The sequence below is a fragment of the Salmo salar genome, chromosome 05 (assembly GCF_965601325.2).
Source record: "Salmo salar chromosome 05, fSalSal1, whole genome shotgun sequence".
Classification (NCBI taxonomy): domain Eukaryota; kingdom Metazoa; phylum Chordata; class Actinopteri; order Salmoniformes; family Salmonidae; genus Salmo; species Salmo salar.
The window spans coordinates 95753398-95773056 of NC_138295.1; the positions used below are offsets into that span (position 1 = coordinate 95753398).

The window sequence follows — 19659 nt, forward strand, 5'->3', positions numbered from 1 at the left end:
ATTATGTATAGATATACAATTTCTAGAAGTTATATTCCTCATCTTAATGACACATTATGAGTTGAGAATTGGAAGGATGGCCTTGAGATTAGATCACATCGGTTAACGTAGCCCATCACAGGCCCCTGAGCCTGTCCAGGGAAGTATTTTGGAGTGGACTGTGATTGAATAAGTATAATTAATAAATATATATGGTTTTTTTAGTTGACGTTTTTTATTTTGTATGATATCGTTTTCCCCGCTTTCCTGAAACGTTTTTGTCTGTTTGTTTGTTATTCAGTACCCCGTCCAGCTGGTGGCGGTAATGCACCATTAACATTAGATGCCAACCGCCGTTAAACCCCGTCGAAGAAGAAGAAGGTCAGCCCGACTCAAGAGAAACCGGAAAAGGTAGCAACAACAAACTTTTTCCCGGTAATTTTATGCAGCTACTGTAGGTAGCTAAAGTTGTTTAGCGTTTTCTCTTATTTAGGCACCAACACATTAAAGAACACTTCTACAACTAGTTTATCCCATCCCAGTGGGGAAAGTCGTGAGGTTAGCAAGCTATTTATTGGCATGCTTGCTTAACCATAGTTAGTGATTTTAACGTAACGTTAGCCGGCTAGCCAGATATCAACATACATAGCTAGTCAGTGCACTTGTTGGTGATACGTGGATTCAACTTGAAGGTAGCTACAGATAACTTGTTTTGTGACCGTATGCAGGTTATTATTACAACCTTGCTCTAACGTTAACTCAACTAATCAAGGTCTCGGTGAGCAACTGAATCAGGTGTTTTTTGAGCAGGGCTGGAACAAAAACCTGCACACCAGTTCTCCTGGGGTTAGGGTTTGACATCCTGGCATCTGCTCCAATATACCGAGGGTGGCTTGATCCATTATAACTAGGACCCTGTGTTTTGGTTAATCATGTTGATCCATTATAACCAGGTCCCTGTGTTTTGGTTGATTCATTATAACTAGGTCCCTGTGTTTTGGTTGATCCATTATAACTAGGTCCCTGTGTTTTGGTTAATCATGTTGATTCATTATAACTAGGACCCTGTGTTTTGGTTAATTCATTATAACTAGGTCCCTGTGTTTTGGTTAATCATGTTGATTCATTATAACTAGGTCCCTGTGTTTTGGTTAATCATGTTGATTCATTATAACTAGGTCCCTGTGTTTTGGTTAATCATGTTGATTCATTATAACTAGGACCCTGTGTTTTGGTTAATCATGTTGATTCATTATAACCAGGTCCCTGTGTTTTGGTTAATCATGTTGATTCATTATAACTAGTTCCCTGTGTTTTGGTTAATCATGTTGATTCATTATAACTAGGACCCTGTGTTTTGGTTAATTCATTATAACTAGGTCCCTGTGTTTTGGTTAATCATGTTGATTCATTATAACTAGGACCCTGTGTTTTGGTTAATTCATTATAACTAGGTCCCTGTGTTTTGGTTAATCATGTTGATTCATTATAACTAGGACCCTGTGTTTTGGTTAATCATGTTGATTCATTATAACTAGGTCCCTGTGTTTTGGTTAATCATGTTGATCCATTATAACTAGGTCCCTGTGTTTTGGTTAATCATGTTGATCCATTATAACTAGGTCCCTGTGTTTTGGTTAATCATGTTGATTCATTATAACTAGGTCCCTGTGTTTTGGTTGATCCATTATAACCAGGTCCCTGTGTTTTGGTTGATTCATTATAACTAGGTCCCTGTGTTTTGGTTGATCCATTATAACTAGGTCCCTGTGTTTTGGTTAATCATGTTGATTCATTATAACCAGGTCCCTGTGTTTTGGTTAATCATGTCACATGACCTGGAATTTAACATTTTTTTATTTCAAGCCTTTTCTAGGAATTTGAATTAGAACAAAAATGAAAGCAGTTATCTGAGGATGTTGTTGGACCATCTGACATGAAAAGAAAGAAGGCCGTTTGATGAAAAATCTTTTAAATAAAAGGTTAAAACCCATGTCATGTGACAAAACACGATTAACCAAAAACACAGGGCCCTAATATTATAACAACTTGCATGTCTTGTTTCAGATACTTTCATGTTTTAGATGTCAACATGTCCTTGAGTACAGTCCACTCCACACTGTCTAGTCTGAAAACATGCCAGACAGATATTGGAACAGGGATGGACATTGTGACAGACGTTGCTCTGGACGTGGCAGAAACAGCAGGTAAGTTAATAGCACATCTCTATCAGAGAGACACTTTACTGTGCTGATAATATCTTTGTCGAATCCTTCTCACTGGACAGGCTCTTTGTATATATAGTCAATGGGACTGGCTGGCTGGCTGGCTGAGACTGACTGACGTAACTAGGAAGTGGAACGGTACACACAAGGATGTAACTAGGAAGTGGAACGGTACACACAAGGATGTAACTAGGAAGTGGAACGGTACACACAAGGATGTAACTAGGAAGTGGAACGGTACACACAAGGATGTAACTAGGAAGTGGAACGGTACACACAAGGATGTAACTAGGAAGTGGAACGGTACACACAAGGATGTAACTAGGAAGTGGAACGGTACACACAAGGATGTAACTAGGAAGTGGAACGGTACACACAAGGATGTAACTTCAGGATTTTGGGAACTGGTCAGCCGTGCAAGTATATTGATATTTTTACTAATCCAGGTCAAAAATCTGTGTCATGTGGTATTTGAAAATATTAAATCTCGCTAGCCAGCGGGCTAGTTGGACACATTTTCTACAAGCTCGGTCTGAAAAGCACTAGCCAGCGGGCTAGTTGGACATATTTTCTACTAGCTCGGTCTGAAAAGCACTAGCCAGCGGGCTAGTTGGATGCATGTTCTACTAGCTCGGTCTGAAAAGCACTAGCCAGCGGGCTAGTTGGATGCATGTTCTACTAGCTCGGTCTGAAAAGCACTAGCCAGCGGGCTAGTTGGATGCATTTTCTACTAGCTCGGTCTGAAAAGCACTAGCCAGCGGGCTAGTTGGATGCATTTTCTACTAGCTCGGTCTGAAAAGCACTAGCCAGCAGCCTAGTTGTATGCATTTTCTACTTGCTCGGTCTGAAAAGCACTAGCCATTGGCCTAGTTGGATGCATTTTCTACTAGCTCGGTCTGAAAAGCACTAGCCAGCGGCCTAGTTGGATGCATTTTCTACTAGCTCGGTCTGAAAAGCACTAGCCAGTGGGCTAGTTGGATGCATTTTCTACTAGCTCGGTCTGAAAAGCACTAGCCAGCGGGCTAGTTGGATGCATTTTCTACTAGCTCGGTCTGAAAAGCACTAGCCAGCGGGCTAGTTGGATGCATTTTCTACTAGCTCGGTCTGAAAAGCACTAGCCAGCGGGCTAGTTGGATGCATTTTCTACTAGCTCGGTCTGAAAAGCACTAGCCAGCGGGCTAGTTGGATGCATTTTCTACTAGCTCGGTCTGAAAAGCACTAGCCAGCGGGCTAGTTGGATGCATTTTCTACTAGCTCGGTCTGAAAAGCACTAGCCAGCGGGCTAGTTGGATGCATTTTCTACTAGCTCGGTCTGAAAAGCACTAGCCAGCGGGATACCTTAATTTTCATCCCTGGGTACACAGCTGTCCATCTCCCATACAATTGTCCAGTTCAAGTACTTTAACAATAATTGAGTTGTGAGTATAGCATTCCAGTTTGGGGTTTTCTAATTTCTACAAAGAACAGAGAAGACGGAGAGCTATGGCATTCCATCATTTGGAAGCTTGTGTCCCCATAACCAACAGTATACAAGATATGAATTATTTTGTATTAGTATTATTATTATTATTATTATTATTATTGTTCCAGGAAGTGAGAATGATGCAGTCCTGAAGAAGCTGGAGTTGATGATGCTGGAGTGTGCCAAACTGGACCAGGAGATCAACTGCTTCGTCGATGTGGTGAACTGTGTCACTGCGGAGGTGAGGTGGTGAACTGTGTCACTGCAGAGGTGAGGTGGTGAACTGTGTCACTGCGGAGGTGAGGTGGTGAACTGTGTCACTGCGGAGGTGAGGTGGTGAACTGTGTCACTGCGGAGGTGAGGTGGTGAACTGTGTCACTGCGGAGGTGAGGTGGTGAACTGTGTCACTGCGGAGGTGAGGTGGTGAACTGTGTCACTGCGGAGGTGAGGTGGTGAACTGTGTCACTGCGGAGGTGAGGTGGTGAACTGTGTCACTGCGGAGGTGAGGTGGTGAACTGTGTCACTGCGGAGGTGAGGTGGTGAACTGTGTCACTGCGGAGGTGAGGTGGTGAACTGTGTCACTGCGGAGGTGAGGTGGTGAACTGTGTCACTGCGGAGGTGAGGTGGTGAACTGTGTCACTGCGGAGGTGAGGTGGTGAACTGTGTCACTGCGGAGGTGAGGTGGTGAACTGTGTCACTGCGGAGGTGAGGTGGTGAACTGTGTCACTGCGGAGGTGAGGTGGTGAACTGTGTCACTGCGGAGATGAGGTGGTGAACTGTGTCACTGCGGAGGTGAGGTGGTGAACTGTGTCACTGCGGAGGTGAGGTGGTGAACTGTGTCACTGCGGAGGTGAGGTGGTGAACTGTGTCACTGCGGAGGTGAGGTGCTGAACTGTGTCACTGCGGAGGTGAGGTGGTGAACTGTGTCACTGCGGAGGTGAGGTGGTGAACTGTGTCACTGCGGAGGTGAGGTGGTGAACTGTGTCACTGCGGAGGTGAGGTGGTGAACTGTGTCACTGCGGAGGTGAGGTGGTGAACTGTGTCACTGCGGAGGTGAGGTGGTGAACTGTGTCACTGCGGAGGTGAGGTGGTGAACTGTGTCACTGCGGAGGTGAGGTGGTGAACTGTGTCACTGCGGAGGTGAGGTGGTGAACTGTGTCACTGCGGAGGTGAGGTGGTGAACTGTGTCACTGCGGAGGTGAGGTGGTGAACTGTGTCACTGCGGAGGTGAGGTGGTGAACTGTGTCACTGCGGAGATGAGGTGGTGAACTGTGTCACTGCGGAGGTGAGGTGGTGAACTGTGTCACTGCGGAGGTGAGGTGGTGAACTGTCACTGCGGAGATGAGGTGGTGAACTGTGTCACTGCGGAGGTGAGGTGGTGAACTGTGTCACTGCAGAGGTCGAAGTTGTCCTTCATCGTGACCGATTTCTCCCATCGGATGGATTCTGGAGATGTCGTTTTGGAGATCAGTGTGTAGTCTACTGTAGCTGTTGGATAAGTACATCAAATCCTCTACGTTATCACTCAGAATGTCACTTTCCAGTGATACTAGTCCTGTAATGGTGTTATTAAACTAAACCAGACATCTAACTAGTCCTGTAATGGTGTTATTAAACTAAACCAGACATCTAACTAGTCCTGTAATGGTGTTATTAAACTAAACCAGACATCTAACTAGTCCTGTAATGGTGTTATTAAACTAAACCAGACATCTAACTAGTCCTGTAATGGTGTTATTAAACTAAACCAGACATCTAACTAGTCCTGTAATGGTGTTATTAAACTAAACCAGACATCTAACTAGTCCTGTAATGGTGTTATTAAACTAAACCAGACATCTAACTAGTCCTGTAATGGTGTTATTAAACTAAACCAGACATCTAACTAGTCCTGTAATGGTGTTATTAAACTAAACCAGACATCTAACTAGTCCTGTAATGGTGTTATTAAACTAAACCAGACATCTAACTAGTCCTGTAATGGTGTTATTAAACTAAACCAGACATCTAACTAGTCCTGTAATGGTGTTATTAAACTAAACCAGACATCTAACTAGTCCTGTAATGGTGTTATTAAACTAAACCAGACATCTAACTAGTCCTGTAATGGTGTTATTAAACTAAACCAGACATCTAACTAGTCCTGTAATGGTGTTATTATACTAAACCAGACATCTAACTAGTCCTGTAATGGTGTTATTAAACTAAACCAGACATCTAACTAGTCCTGTAATGGTGTTATTAAACTAAACCAGACATCTAACTAGTCCTGTAATGGTGTTATTATACTAAACCAGACAAGCCCATAGAACAATGTAGTAATAAATACATTTGTTACATTTCTTTAAAAAATGTCATTGCATAATACCTGTTAGCAAAGGTGTCAGCTAGAGATGCCGTGCAGGAGCATGCTGGGATTTGTAGTTTTGCATGTCTACTTTGATGCTAATTAGCATTTTCAAATCTGAGACTAAATAGAGCCAAATATATTGATAAAAGTCACCTTGTCCTAGAGAGATTTACACGGTTATCAAAACGTCACGCCGGGGTAAACCTACACCAAACACAGCCCTTATTTTAAATGTTTCTAAAACTCCCTATGGGGAAAAATGTATGGTGGGAAAACGATTGGAACCATTTCCCTGTTTGAACGCTAGGTTTTCTGGGTATTATGACACCTCCACGGTGGAGCTCTATAACACCCAGGTCGAATTCCTTTGGCACCAAACGTATCAGAGCCGTCTGAAACAGGGAGGGACTAACTGATCATGTCCAATGTGAAACTCTTAGTTTTAATTTCCATTGCTAAGCTTTTTGCTACGCTGTGCACTAATGAATATGACCCTGATTCAACTAATCAACAGCTTGATGATTATATGCTGATTGGCTCCTGTCCACCAGCTGAGGAACCAGGAGGTTAGGGTTAACTCACCTGTCTGCCCCCTGCACCTGTCGTCTGCCCCCAGAGCACCTGTCTGCTCTTCCCAGAGCACCTGTCTGCTGCCCCCAGAGCACCTGTCTGCTGCCCCCAGAGCACCTGCAGCACCTGTCTGCTGCCCCCAGCAGCACCTGTCTGCTGCCCCCAGAGCACCTGTCTGCTGCCCCCAGAGCACCTGTCTGCTGCCCCCAGCAGCACCTGTCTGCTGCCCCCAGCAGCACCTGTCTGCTGCCCCCAGAGCACCTGTCTGCTGCCCCCAGAGCACCTGTCTGCTGCCCCCAGCTGCCCCCAGCAGCACCTGTCTGCTGCCCCCAGCAGCACCTGTCTGCTGCCCCCAGCAGCACCTGTCTGCTGCCCCCAGCAGCACCTGTCTGATGATACCTGTCTCCTGTTCTCCAGGTGAGGAACCAGGAGCCGGAGGCCATGTTCAGACTGAAGTCTCTGGTGAAGGACAAGTTCACTGAGAGACACAGCAGACTGTCTGAGGGAGAGATACAGAACCACGGCAAGATGGTCAGCTTTAAGGAGAACGTCACAAACGCACTCAAAACGGGTGAGGCACACACACACACACACACACACACACACACACACACACACACACACACACACACACACACACACACAAGTTGTATGTAGACTAGAGACTAGCAGCATGTCCCACATGGTGACTGGTAAACCTGTCTTGTGTGTATGTTCTGTCTCCATCAGTGAACCCCGACGCAGCAGAGAATATGGAGGAGGAGCTGGATGAGGACATTGCTGTGACGCAGAGTGAGGTTAACTTCACCTGTCCCCTCACTCAGGTTGGTCTCTACTCCTCCTGTCAGTAGGTAACCTGTCCCCTCACTCAGGTTGGTCTCTACTCCTCCTGTCAGTAGGTAACCTGTCCCCTCACTCAGGTTGGTCTCTACTCCTCCTGTCAGTAGGTAACCTGTCCCCTCACTCAGGTTGGTCTCTACTCCTCCTGTCAGTAGGTAACCTGTCCCCTCACTCAGGTTGGTCTCTACTCCTCCTGTCAGTAGGTAACCTGTCCCCTCACTCAGGTTGGTCTCTACTCCTCCTGTCAGTAGGTAACCTGTCCCCTCACTCAGGTTGGTCTCTACTCCTCCTGTCAGTAGGTAACCTGTCCCCTCACTCAGGTTGGTCTCTACTCCTCCTGTCAGTAGGTAACCTGTCCCCTCACTCAGGTTGGTCTCTACTCCTCCTGTCAGTAGGTAACCTGTCCCCTCACTCAGGTTGGTCTCTACTCCTCCTGTCAGTAGGTAACCTGTCCCCTCACTCAGGTTGGTCTCTACTCCTCCTGTCAGTAGGTAACCTGTCCCCTCACTCAGGTTGGTCTCTACTCCTCCTGTCAGTAGGTAACCTGTCCCCTCACTCAGGTTGGTCTCTACTCCTCCTGTCAGTAGGTAACCTGTCCCCTCACTCAGGTTGGTCTCTACTCCTCCTGTCAGTAGGTAACCTGTCCCCTCACTCAGGTTGGTCTCTACTCCTCCTGTCAGTAGGTAACCTGTCCCCTCACTCAGGTTGGTCTCTACTCCTCCTGTCAGTAGGTAACCTGTCCCCTCACTCAGGTTGGTCTCTACTCCTCCTGTCAGTAGGTAACCTGTCCCCTCACTCAGGTTGGTCTCTACTCCTCCTGTCAGTAGGTAACCTGTCCCCTCACTCAGGTTGGTCTCTACTCCTCCTGTCAGTAGGTAACCTGTCCCCTCACTCAGGTTGGTCTCTACTCCTCCTGTCAGTAGGTAACCTGTCCCCTCACTCAGGTTGGTCTCTACTCCTCCTGTCAGTAGGTAACCTGTCCCCTCACTCAGGTTGGTCTCTACTCCTCCTGTCAGTAGGTAACCTGTCCCCTCACTCAGGTTGGTCTCTACTCCTCCTGTCAGTAGGTAACCTGTCCCCTCACTCAGGTTGGTCTCTACTCCTCCTGTCAGTAGGTAACCTGTCCCCTCACTCAGGTTGGTCTCTACTCCTCCTGTCAGTAGGTAACCTGTCCCCTCACTCAGGTTGGTCTCTACTCCTCCTGTCAGTAGGTAACCTGTCCCCTCACTCAGGTTGGTCTCTACTCCTCCTGTCAGTAGGTAACCTGTCCCCTCACTCAGGTTGGTCTCTACTCCTCCTGTCAGTAGGTAACCTGTCCCCTCACTCAGGTTGGTCTCTACTCCTCCTGTCAGTAGGTAACCTGTCCCCTCACTCAGGTTGGTCTCTACTCCTCCTGTCAGTAGGTAACCTGTCCCCTCACTCAGGTTGGTCTCTACTCCTCCTGTCAGTAGGTAACCTGTCCCCTCACTCAGGTTGGTCTCTACTCCTCCTGTCAGTAGGTAACCTGTCCCCTCACTCAGGTTGGTCTCTACTCCTCCTGTCAGTAGGTAACCTGTCCCCTCACTCAGGTTGGTCTCTACTCCTCCTGTCAGTAGGTAACCTGTCCCCTCACTCAGGTTGGTCTCTACTCCTCCTGTCAGTAGGTAACCTGTCCCCTCACTCAGGTTGGTCTCTACTCCTCCTGTCAGTAGGTAACCTGTCCCCTCACTCAGGTTGGTCTCTACTCCTCCTGTCAGTAGGTAACCTGTCCCCTCACTCAGGTTGGTCTCTACTCCTCCTGTCAGTAGGTAACCTGTCCCCTCACTCAGGTTGGTCTCTACTCCTCCTGTCAGTAGGTAACCTGTCCCCTCACTCAGGTTGGTCTCTACTCCTCCTGTCAGTAGGTAACCTGTCCCCTCACTCAGGTTGGTCTCTACTCCTCCTGTCAGTAGGTAACCTGTCCCCTCACTCAGGTTGGTCTCTACTCCTCCTGTCAGTAGGTAACCTGTCCCCTCACTCAGGTTGGTCTCTACTCCTCCTGTCAGTAGGTAACCTGTCCCCTCACTCAGGTTGGTCTCTACTCCTCCTGTCAGTAGGTAACCTGTCCCCTCACTCAGGTTGGTCTCTACTCCTCCTGTCAGTAGGTAACCTGTCCCCTCACTCAGGTTGGTCTCTACTCCTCCTGTCAGTAGGTAACCTGTCCCCTCACTCAGGTTGGTCTCTACTCCTCCTGTCAGTAGGTAACCTGTCCCCTCACTCAGGTTGGTCTCTACTCCTCCTGTCAGTAGGTAACCTGTCCCCTCACTCAGGTTGGTCTCTACTCCTCCTGTCAGTAGGTAACCTGTCCCCTCACTCAGGTTGGTCTCTACTCCTCCTGTCAGTAGGTAACCTGTCCCCTCACTCAGGTTGGTCTCTACTCCTCCTGTCAGTAGGTAACCTGTCCCCTCACTCAGGTTGGTCTCTACTCCTCCTGTCAGTAGGTAACCTGTCCCCTCACTCAGGTTGGTCTCTACTCCTCCTGTCAGTAGGTAACCTGTCCCCTCACTCAGGTTGGTCTCTACTCCTCCTGTCAGTAGGTAACCTGTCCCCTCACTCAGGTTGGTCTCTACTCCTCCTGTCAGTAGGTAACCTGTCCCCTCACTCAGGTTGGTCTCTACTCCTCCTGTCAGTAGGTAACCTGTCCCCTCACTCAGGTTGGTCTCTACTCCTCCTGTCAGTAGGTAACCTGTCCCCTCACTCAGGTTGGTCTCTACTCCTCCTGTCAGTAGGTAACCTGTCCCCTCACTCAGGTTGGTCTCTACTCCTCCTGTCAGTAGGTAACCTGTCCCCTCACTCAGGTTGGTCTCTACTCCTCCTGTCAGTAGGTAACCTGTCCCCTCACTCAGGTTGGTCTCTACTCCTCCTGTCAGTAGGTAACCTGTCCCCTCACTCAGGTTGGTCTCTACTCCTCCTGTCAGTAGGTAACCTGTCCCCTCACTCAGGTTGGTCTCTACTCCTCCTGTCAGTAGGTAACCTGTCCCCTCACTCAGGTTGGTCTCTACTCCTCCTGTCAGTGTTGTTACTATGTAGGTCTTGACTTGTCATCTGACAACCTCCATTTCACTTGAATGTGGTTGTTGTCTTGTGTTTTTCCCATTTCACTAATTCATAATGAGTATGTTTGGTATTTCTTTACCACTGTAAACTAAACTGCCCGGCAACAGGACCATAAAGCGTTCCAGTCTGGTTTTGTCCATTTTGTTGTGTGTCCCTGCAGGTGGAGATGGTGAACCCAATGAAGAACAAGAAGTGTAACCACCACTACGACCGGGACGCCATTATGGGGATGATCAAGGCCAGGCAAAACCAGAAGAAGAAGTTACGGTGAGACGTGATGCTCCTATTGGCTGGTTTAGTCATTTCATTTACACTACATCTGTTGTCTTGAGTCTGTCCTGCCCCTGTTGCTATAGCACCTTGTCATTCAGGATGTGATGTCGTCTCTCTGTCCTACCCCTGTTGCTATAGCACCTTGTCAATCAGGATGTGATGTCATCTCTCTGTCCTGCCCCTGTTGCTATAGCACCTTGTCAATCAGGATGTGATGTCGTCTCTCTGTCCTGCCCCTGTTGCTATAGCACCTTGTCAATCAGGATGTGATGTCGTCTCTCTGTCCTGCCCCTGTTGCTATAGCACCTTGTCAATCAGGATGTGATGTCATCTCTCTGTCCTCTCACCTTGTTTTACCCCTGTTGCTATAGCACCTTGTCAATCAGGATGTGATGTCATCTCTCTGTCCTACCCCTGTTGCTATAGCACCTTGTCAATCAGGATGTGATGTCATCTCTCTGTCCTCTCTACCTTGTTTTACCCCTGTTGCTATAGCACCTTGTCAATCAGGATGTGATGTCATCTCTCTGTCCTGCCCCTGTTGCTATAGCACCTTGTCAATCAGGATGTGATGTCATATCTCTGTTTCTCACCTTGTTTTACCCCTGTTGCTATAGCACCTTGTCAATCAGGATGTGATGTCATCTCTCTGTCCTACCCCTGTTGCTATAGCACCTTGTCAATCAGGATGTGATGTCGTCTCTCCGTCCTACCCCTGTTGCTATAGCACCTTGTCAATCAGGATGTGATGTCATCTCTCCGTCCTCTCACCTTGTTTTACCCCTGTTGCTATAGCACCTTGTCAATCAGGATGTGATGTCATCTCTCTGTCCTCTCACCTTGTTTTACCCCTGTTGCTATAGCACCTTGTCATTCAGGATGTGATGTCATCTCTGTCCTCTCACCTTGTTTTACCCCTGTTGCTATAGCACCTTGTCAATCAGGATGTGATGTCATCTCTCTGTCCTCTCTACCTTGTTTTACCCCTGTTGCTATAGCACCTTGTCAATCAGGATGTGATGTCATCTCTCTGTCCTCTCTACCTTGTTTTACCCCTGTTGCTATAGCACCTTGTCAATCAGGATGTGATGTCATCTCTCTGTCCTCTCTACCTTGTTTTACACTTAAAACAACTGTTGCAGTAAAACATCAGATTGATTGATTAGCATAATATTCCTTTCTCCGTCCCACAGCTGTCCGGTGGTTGGCTGTGGCAACACGGACGTGAAGCAGGGAGACCTGATCTTAGATCAGATTATGAAGAGACAGATACAGAAGAGGTAGACTACCAAGGCATCATTCTGGGATACGCCAACTCATCAATCCTGACAATAATAATTTGACTTTTGAATTCATTGAGGGAAAAAACATGACTTGTTGTTGTTGTTGTGACCAAATGTTATCTTGCTGCCGTGTCTGATCGTATTTGTTCATCACAGAATTGTGGTATTCTGAAGTTTTCTGTAACAAAAACCTCTCTTTATTTATACTTAAGGGATTCATCTGTTTCAGTCAGTTAAATAAAGGTTTTGATACAATTTACCTATTAATGAAGTTATTGGATGCACTTCAGAGAACAGTGGGGGCGGCAGGCAGGTAACCTAGCGGTTAGAGGGGGGAGGCAGGTAGCCTAGCGGTTAGAGGGGGGAGGCAGGTAGCCTAGCGGTTAGAGGGGGGAGGCAGGTAGCCTAGCGGTTAGAGGGGGGAGGCAGGTAGCCTAGCGGTTAGAGGGGGCAGGCAGGTAACCTAGTGGTTAGAGTGGAGGGACGGCAGGTAGCCTAGTGGTTAGAGGGGGGAGGCAGGTAGCCTAGTGGTTAGAGTGGAGGGACGGCAGGTAGTCTAGTGGTTAGAGGGGAGGGACGGCAGGTAGCCTAGTGGTTAGAGTGGAGGGACGGCAGGTAGTCTAGTGGTTAGAGTGGAGGGACGGCAGGTAGCCTAGTGGTTAGAGTGGAGGGGAGGCAGGTAGCCTAGTGGTTAGAGTGGAGGGGCGGCAGGTAGCCTAGTGGTTAGAGGGGAGGGACGGCAGGTAGCCTAGTGGTTAGAGTGGAGGGACGGCAGGTAGCCTAGTGGTTAGAGTGGAGGGACGGCAGGTAGCCTAGTGGTTAGAGTGGAGGGACGGCAGGTAGCCTAGTGGTTAGAGTGGAGGGATGGCAGGTAGCCTAGTGGTTAGAGTGTAGGGACGGCAGGTAGCCTAGTGGTTAGAGGGGGGAGGCAGGTAGCCTAGTGGTTAGAGTGGAGGGGCGGCAGGTAGCCTAGTGGTTAGAGGGGAGGGACGGCAGGTAGCCTAGTGGTTAGAGTGGAGGGACGGCAGGTAGCCTAGTGGTTAGAGTGGAGGGACGGCAGGTAGCCTAGTGGTTAGAGTGGAGGGACGGCAGGTAGCCTAGTGGTTAGAGTGGAGGGATGGCAGGTAGCCTAGTGGTTAGAGTGTAGGGACGGCAGGTAGCCTAGTGGTTAGAGGGGGGAGGCAGGTAGCCTAGTGGTTAGAGTGGAGGGGCGGCAGGTAGCCTAGTGGTTAGAGGGGAGGGACGGCAGGTAGCCTAGTGGTTAGAGTGGAGGGACGGCAGGTAGCCTAGTGGTTAGAGTGGAGGGACGGCAGGTTGCCTAGTGGTTAGAGTGGAGGGACGGCAGGTTGCCTAGTGGTTAGAGTGGAGGGACGGCAGGTAGCCTAGTGGTTAGAGTGGAGGGACGGCAGGTTGCCTAGTGGTTAGAGTGGAGGGACGGCAGGTAGCCTAGTGGTTAGAGTGGAGGGACGGCAGGTAGCCTAGTGGTTAGAGGGGGGAGGCAGGTAGTCTAGTGGTTAGAGGGGGGAGGCAGGTAACCTAGCGGTTAGAGGGGGGAGGCAGGTAGCCTAGCGGTTAGAGGGGGGAGGCAGGTAGCCTAGCGGTTAGAGGGGGGAGGCAGGTAGCCTAGCGGTTAGAGGGGGGAGGCAGGTAGCCTAGCGGTTAGAGGGGGGAGGCAGGTAGCCTAGCGGTTAGAGGGGGGAGGCAGGTAGCCTAGCGGTTAGAGGGGGGAGGCAGGTAGCCTAGCGGTTAGAGGGGGGAGGCAGGTAGCCTAGCGGTTAGAGGGGGGAGGCAGGTAGCCTAGCGGTTAGAGGGGGGAGGCAGGTAGCCTAGCGGTTAGAGGGGGGAGGCAGGTAGCCTAGCGGTTAGAGGGGGGAGGCAGGTAGCCTAGCGGTTAGAGGGGGGAGGCAGGTAGCCTAGCGGTTAGAGGGGGGAGGCAGGTAGCCTAGCGGTTAGAGGGGGGAGGCAGGTAGCCTAGCGGTTAGAGGGGGGAGGCAGGTAGCTTAGCGGTTAGAGGGGGGAGGCAGGTAGCCTAGTGGTTAGAGTGTTGGACTAGTAACCGAAAGGTTGCTGGATCGAATCCCCCGAGCTGACAAGGTAAAAATCTGTCGTTCTGCCCCTGAACAAGGCAGTTAACCCACTGTTCCCTGGTAGGCCGTCATTGTAAATAAAAATTTGTTCTTAACTGACTTGCCTAGTTAAATAAAAATAATATCCTATGCCTTTGGTGTTGAGAATCTGCAGTTACTGTAATGGACCATTGGGGGGCAGTGTCGTCCCTGGAGTACACCACAAAGAGATCAGGAGAGGTGACCCAGGTCATGAAGAGAGAAGCCAGATAATCAGCCTAGTTATTCTGAGAGAGTTGGGCTAAATGAATCAGATAATGGGGTTTTTTCTTAATACTTACAAACGACAGAAAGATCATGTCTGTAACATACAAAAAGTGAAAAGATTATTGAATCAAGGATGTGGAAATGATCAAATATTTAGTTTCAGTTTCATCCTAAAAGTAGACCATTTCATTGTGTGAAATCTGTGAATCAATTCAGTTGAGTGATTTATATCTGTCTCCTCTCCTGCCTCTCCTACCTCTACCCCTGCCTCTCCTCTCCCGCCTCTACCCCTGCCTCTCCTGCCTCTACCCCTGCCTCTCCTCTCCTGCCTCTCCTCTCCTGCCTCTACCCCTGCCTCTCCTGCCTCTACCCCTGCCTCTCCTCTCCCGCCTCTACCGCTGCCTCTCCTGCCTCTCCTCTCCTGCCTCCTCTCCTGCCTCTGTGTAAACTGAAGACTCTTTGTTCACAGGACAGAAACAAACAGAGTGCTGAGATGGAACTAGGTGAAGCTAATCTTTTAATAATCTTACGTCAGGTTTTTTAATAAGATTTCAGATGCAGCTTGCTTATTGTTTCCCCCCCTGATCTATGGCTGCCTTCCAAATTGCACCCTATTCCTTGTGTAGTGCACTACTATTGACCAGGGCCCATGGGGTGTCGTTTGGGATGTAGCTTTTTAAAGGGAATGGGGTGCGGTTTGGGACGTAGCCTCTTAAAGGTTAGGGAATGCCGTACTAACCATTTGCAGACAGAAATGAGAGCGGAGAAATGATTTACAGACAAACGATACAACATTTTTTTGAGTCTTTTATTCACATTAAATCTGGGTCCGTTTTGTAATTAAAATTAAAATTATCTGCTCGTTTTCAATGTAGTTACATCACAGTTAATTTCACAGCAGTTTAGTTTTTGTAGGCAAACCAATGAACACTCGCCATTAGTGCCGGCCTGTCCAATCTCTTAGGGCTGGGTTTGACTGTGCTCCATCCACTCCACTCTGGTTGTCCCAAATGGCAGCCCATTCCCTTGAACTGCTTTGGAATTATTGGGGGAACAAATTGCTACTTTGGAGGCGATTTAAAAAAAAAAAAAACTATTTGAATACAGATTTCAGGAAGTGACTACTTCTTAAAACTATTTGAATACAGATTTCGGGAAGTGACTACTTCTTAAAACTATTTGAATACAGATTTCGGGAAGTGACTACTTCTTAAAACTATTTGAATACAGATTTCAGGAAGTGACTACTTCTTAAAACTATTTGAATACAGATTTCGGGAAGTGACTACTTCTTAAAACTATTTGAATACAGATTTCAGGAAGTGACTACTTCTTAAAACTATTTGAATACAGATTTCAGGAAGTGACTACTTCTTAAAACTATTTGAATACAGATTTCAGGAAGTGACTACTTCTTAAAACTATTTGAATACAGATTTCAGGAAGTGACTACTTCTTAAAACTATTTGAATACAGATTTCGGGAAGTGACTACTTCTTAAAACTATTTGAATACAGATTTCAGGAAGTGACTACTTCTTAAAACTATTTGAATACAGATTTCAGGAAGTGACTACTTTTTTAAAACTATTTGAATACAGATTTCAGGAAGTGACTACTTCTTAAAACTATTTGAATACAGATTTCAGGAAGTGACAACTTTTTAAAACTATTTGAATACAGATTTCAGGAAGTGACTACTTTTTTAAACTATTTGAATACAGATTTCAGGAAGTGACTTATTTTATGAAACTATTGGATTGGCTGCTTTCAATCTCTGACAGTCATATTTGATCTACACAATACATTTATATCTGAACATTTTGTTCAATGTCCATTTTCCTGACTGCCCATTGCCCCATGTGTAGATAATCAAGTCAAACCAATTATATATTTTTTACAGATAAGTATGAATAGGTTATGACTCAGCTATAGTCTGACTCTTTCAACATGCCCCTGAAAAGGGCCGAAAGCTGCACTTTTATAATGATACCTGAAAATACTGCAGAGCAATTCAAAGCCATTTTGTAAACATTATAAACATCAAGTTGGATGCTTAGTAAAACCAACGTGGAACCTCTTTGTCCATCTGAGGGTTAAGTGTTCTTATTTCAAAACACACTATACCATCTTTAAAGGAATATTTCAGGAGTTTATCTACTGACCCAGAGTCAGATGAACTCGTAGATTCCATCTTTAAAGGAATACTTCAGGATTGTATCTACTGACCCAGAGTCAGATGAACTCATGGATTCCATCTTTAATGTCTCTGTGTTCAGTATGGAAGGAAGTTGGGGGGGGGAGGGGGGGGGTAGTTTAGTGAGACAATGCTAACTAGCATTAGCACAATGACTGGAAGTGTATGGGTATTAGCAGGTTCCCATAGACTTCTAGTCATTGCGCTAACGCTAGTTAGCAACCTCCTTCAAACTGCACGCAGAGACATAAAAATTGTTTCCACAAGTTCATCTGATTCTGGGGAAGTAGATAAAGGACCTCGTTGCCAAAATCCCCAAGTTTCCCTTTAAAAGGGACAGTTTACTAGGAACACAAACTAACAGGTAAACTACCTCGGCTGTAGTTGATTTAAAGACGATAGTTTTTAGGGATATTTAGTTTTCTTTCGACACTTAATAGTCATATTTTGTTACTGTCCGCGTTCTCGATAACACTTAATAACACATTAAACTGTTCTGGTGCCTGTGTTATACAATTACTTTTTTTGGAGCAGCATATTGTTACATAATATTTTGGTAATTGCATTTTAATTGCATAGCAATGAGCTGAGAGGTTGTTTTCTTCTTCTTCCTACTACTGTACAGGAGGAATAAGTGACTTCCTTATTCCACTTTATGTCATGGCTCCATTATGATGTCATTATAAAGACATTTCCAACGTCCTCTTTAACAACAATGATGCCACTGTCATAATCACGGAGTTACTACACTTGTATAAGAACCAGATGTCGTGTGTTATTGCTCACTCATTGTAAATATATATATTTATATATTTGTTAGACCACTTTTTTTACAGTTTTAAAATGACTATGTTGATTCTATGTCCCTCGTGTATTTAATTATAGGTTTTCTGGTATATTAATATCTGGCGAGCACTCCAGTGTGTTTTAAAATTATCATATAATTAGACCTAATTCAAACTAACTGTTGTCGTTTTTCGGGTTCTAAATCAAATATTTGTTATTATTTAAATTTGTTAAAATAACTTCCATGTTATTTATATTGTATTTCTTTATGTCCCCGCAGGAGGCCTTTTTGCCTTTTGGTAGGTCATCAATGTAAATAACATTTTGTTCTTAACTGACTTGTCTAGTTAAATAAAGCATAATTAAATAAAATACGTATTCAAATACATTCAAATATTGTTTGGTTTTCCTAAAGGTATTCCAAATAAATTCAAATCGTTTTTCTGAGACCTGTATTTGAATAGTTGCATTTTAGTTTAAACTGTATATAAACTATATTTGACAACCTTGAGTATTTGAAAAGTTCTTATTTTCAAATAAACTACAAAATGCAACTATTTTCTGCCCGATCTGGTGTACTACTTTGACTAGTGCCCATGCCCTATGGGTCCTGGTCAAATTAGTACGCTTGTAGGGAATTAGCTGCCATTTGGGACGGAACAACTGCTCAGGCTAAAAAGCATGCAATGGAAAGTAGATAAGACTGTAGATACTGTACCTGGAACAGAACAGGTCCTGGAATCCTGTTAAAACCTGTTTTTTTAAGACAACAATAACTCTCAGCTCAGAGGTAGGTTTTTAGGGTGTTGTTCAGACAAAATCAACTTATAATAAAAGTTTACCTCGGCTGGTAATCACGACAGTTTGATGTACCGCAAAGGAAATAAAGTGATGACGTTCATTGACGATTGTTGCAAATTATGGGGAATAACCAATCGCTATAAGAGTGAATGTGGGACTGCCAATGGTAAAACCTTTCATATAATTTTCGCCTGACACGATCGCTTTGCACACTCTTAATTTTTGACTAATATATTGCCATTTCTTTTAACCAATACTGATGGTTGTTAAAAGCGGAATTTTGACAATATTACCGTTATATCAATACACTCGCGTTACTCCCGTTCAACAACTATAAATCGCTTTTTGCGCAGTCGGCAAAAGGGAAAAGGGGGGGACACAGAGTCAGTTGCACAACTGAAATCATTCAACCGAAATGTGTTTTCCGCATTTAACACAACCCCTCTGAATCAGACATCTAGTCACTTTCCGATAATGTTGATTACAGGTCTATGCATACAGGTCTATGCATACAGGTCTACGCATACAGGTCTACGCATACAGGTCTACGCATACAGGTCTATACATACAGGTCTATACATACAGGTCTATACATACAGGTCTATATATACAGGTCTATGCATACAGGTCTATGCATACAGGTCTATACATACAGGTCTGTACATACAGGTCTGTACATACAGGTCTATACATACAGGTCTGTACATACAGGTCTATACATACAGGTCTATACAGGTCTATACATACAGGTCTATACAGGTCTATACATACAGGTCTACATACAGGTCCATACATACAGGTCTATACATACAGGCATACAGGTCTATACATACAGGTCTGTAGATACAGGTCTATACATAAAGGTCTATACATACAGGTCTATACATACAGGTCTATACATACAGGTCTATGCATACAGGTCTATGCATACAGGTCTATGCATACAGGTCTATACATACAGGTCTATGCATACAGGTCTATACATACAGGTCTATACATACAGGTCTATACATACAGGTCTATGCATACAGGTCTATACATACAGGTCTATACAGGTCTATACATACAGGTCTATGCATACAGGTCTATACATACAGGTCTATGCATACAGGTCTATACATACAGGTCTATACATACAGGTCTATACATACAGGTCTATACATACAGGTCTGTACATACAGGTCTATACATACAGGTCTATACATACAGGTCTATACATACAGGTCTATACATACAAGCATACAGGTCTATACATACAGGTCTATACATACAGGTCTATGCATACAGGTCTATGCATACAGGTCTATACATACAGGTCTATACATACAGGTCTATGCATACAGGTCTATGCATACAGGTCTATGCATACAGGTCTATACATACAGGTCTATGCATACAGGTCTATGCATACAGGTCTATACATACAGGTCTATGCATACAGGTCTATACATACAGGTCTATACATACAGGTCTATGCATACAGGTC

At 45.7% G+C, this 19659-nt stretch overlaps 1 protein-coding gene across 4 annotated transcripts; it reads left to right on the forward strand.

Annotated features, from left to right (window-relative positions):
* Nucleotides 1–300: 300 nt before the first annotated feature.
* LOC106590807 (E3 SUMO-protein ligase NSE2) lies at nucleotides 301–12316 on the forward strand. Of its 4 annotated transcripts, XM_082976013.1 has the most exons (8): nucleotides 397–671; nucleotides 1846–1961; nucleotides 2047–2186; nucleotides 3795–3907; nucleotides 7004–7157; nucleotides 7316–7410; nucleotides 10662–10768; nucleotides 11968–12316. In XM_082976013.1, exons 2-8 carry the CDS (start codon nucleotides 1939–1941, stop codon nucleotides 12056–12058), a joined length of 723 nt encoding a protein of 240 aa, XP_082832139.1. In that variant the 5' UTR covers nucleotides 397–671; nucleotides 1846–1938; the 3' UTR covers nucleotides 12059–12316. The 4 variants fall into 4 exon arrangements, with proteins under 4 accessions (XP_082832138.1, XP_082832139.1, XP_082832140.1 ...); XM_082976012.1 differs by lacking the exons at nucleotides 397–671; nucleotides 1846–1961 and adding an exon at nucleotides 301–390; XM_082976014.1 differs by lacking the exon at nucleotides 1846–1961.
* The last annotated feature ends 7343 nt before the right edge of the window (nucleotides 12317–19659 follow it).

Bases quoted from the DNA above. Each gene is read 5' to 3' on its own strand.
- LOC106590807 (XM_082976012.1), top strand. From the start codon at position 323: ATGCCAACCGCCGTTAAACCCCGTCGAAGAAGAAGAAGGTCAGCCCGA. The intron at 391-2,046 runs GTAGCAACAACA...GTCTTGTTTCAG, and splicing joins CTCAAGAGAAACCGGAAAAG to ATACTTTCATGTTTTAGATG. The intron at 7,158-7,315 runs GTGAGGCACACA...TGTCTCCATCAG, and splicing joins CACAAACGCACTCAAAACGG to TGAACCCCGACGCAGCAGAG.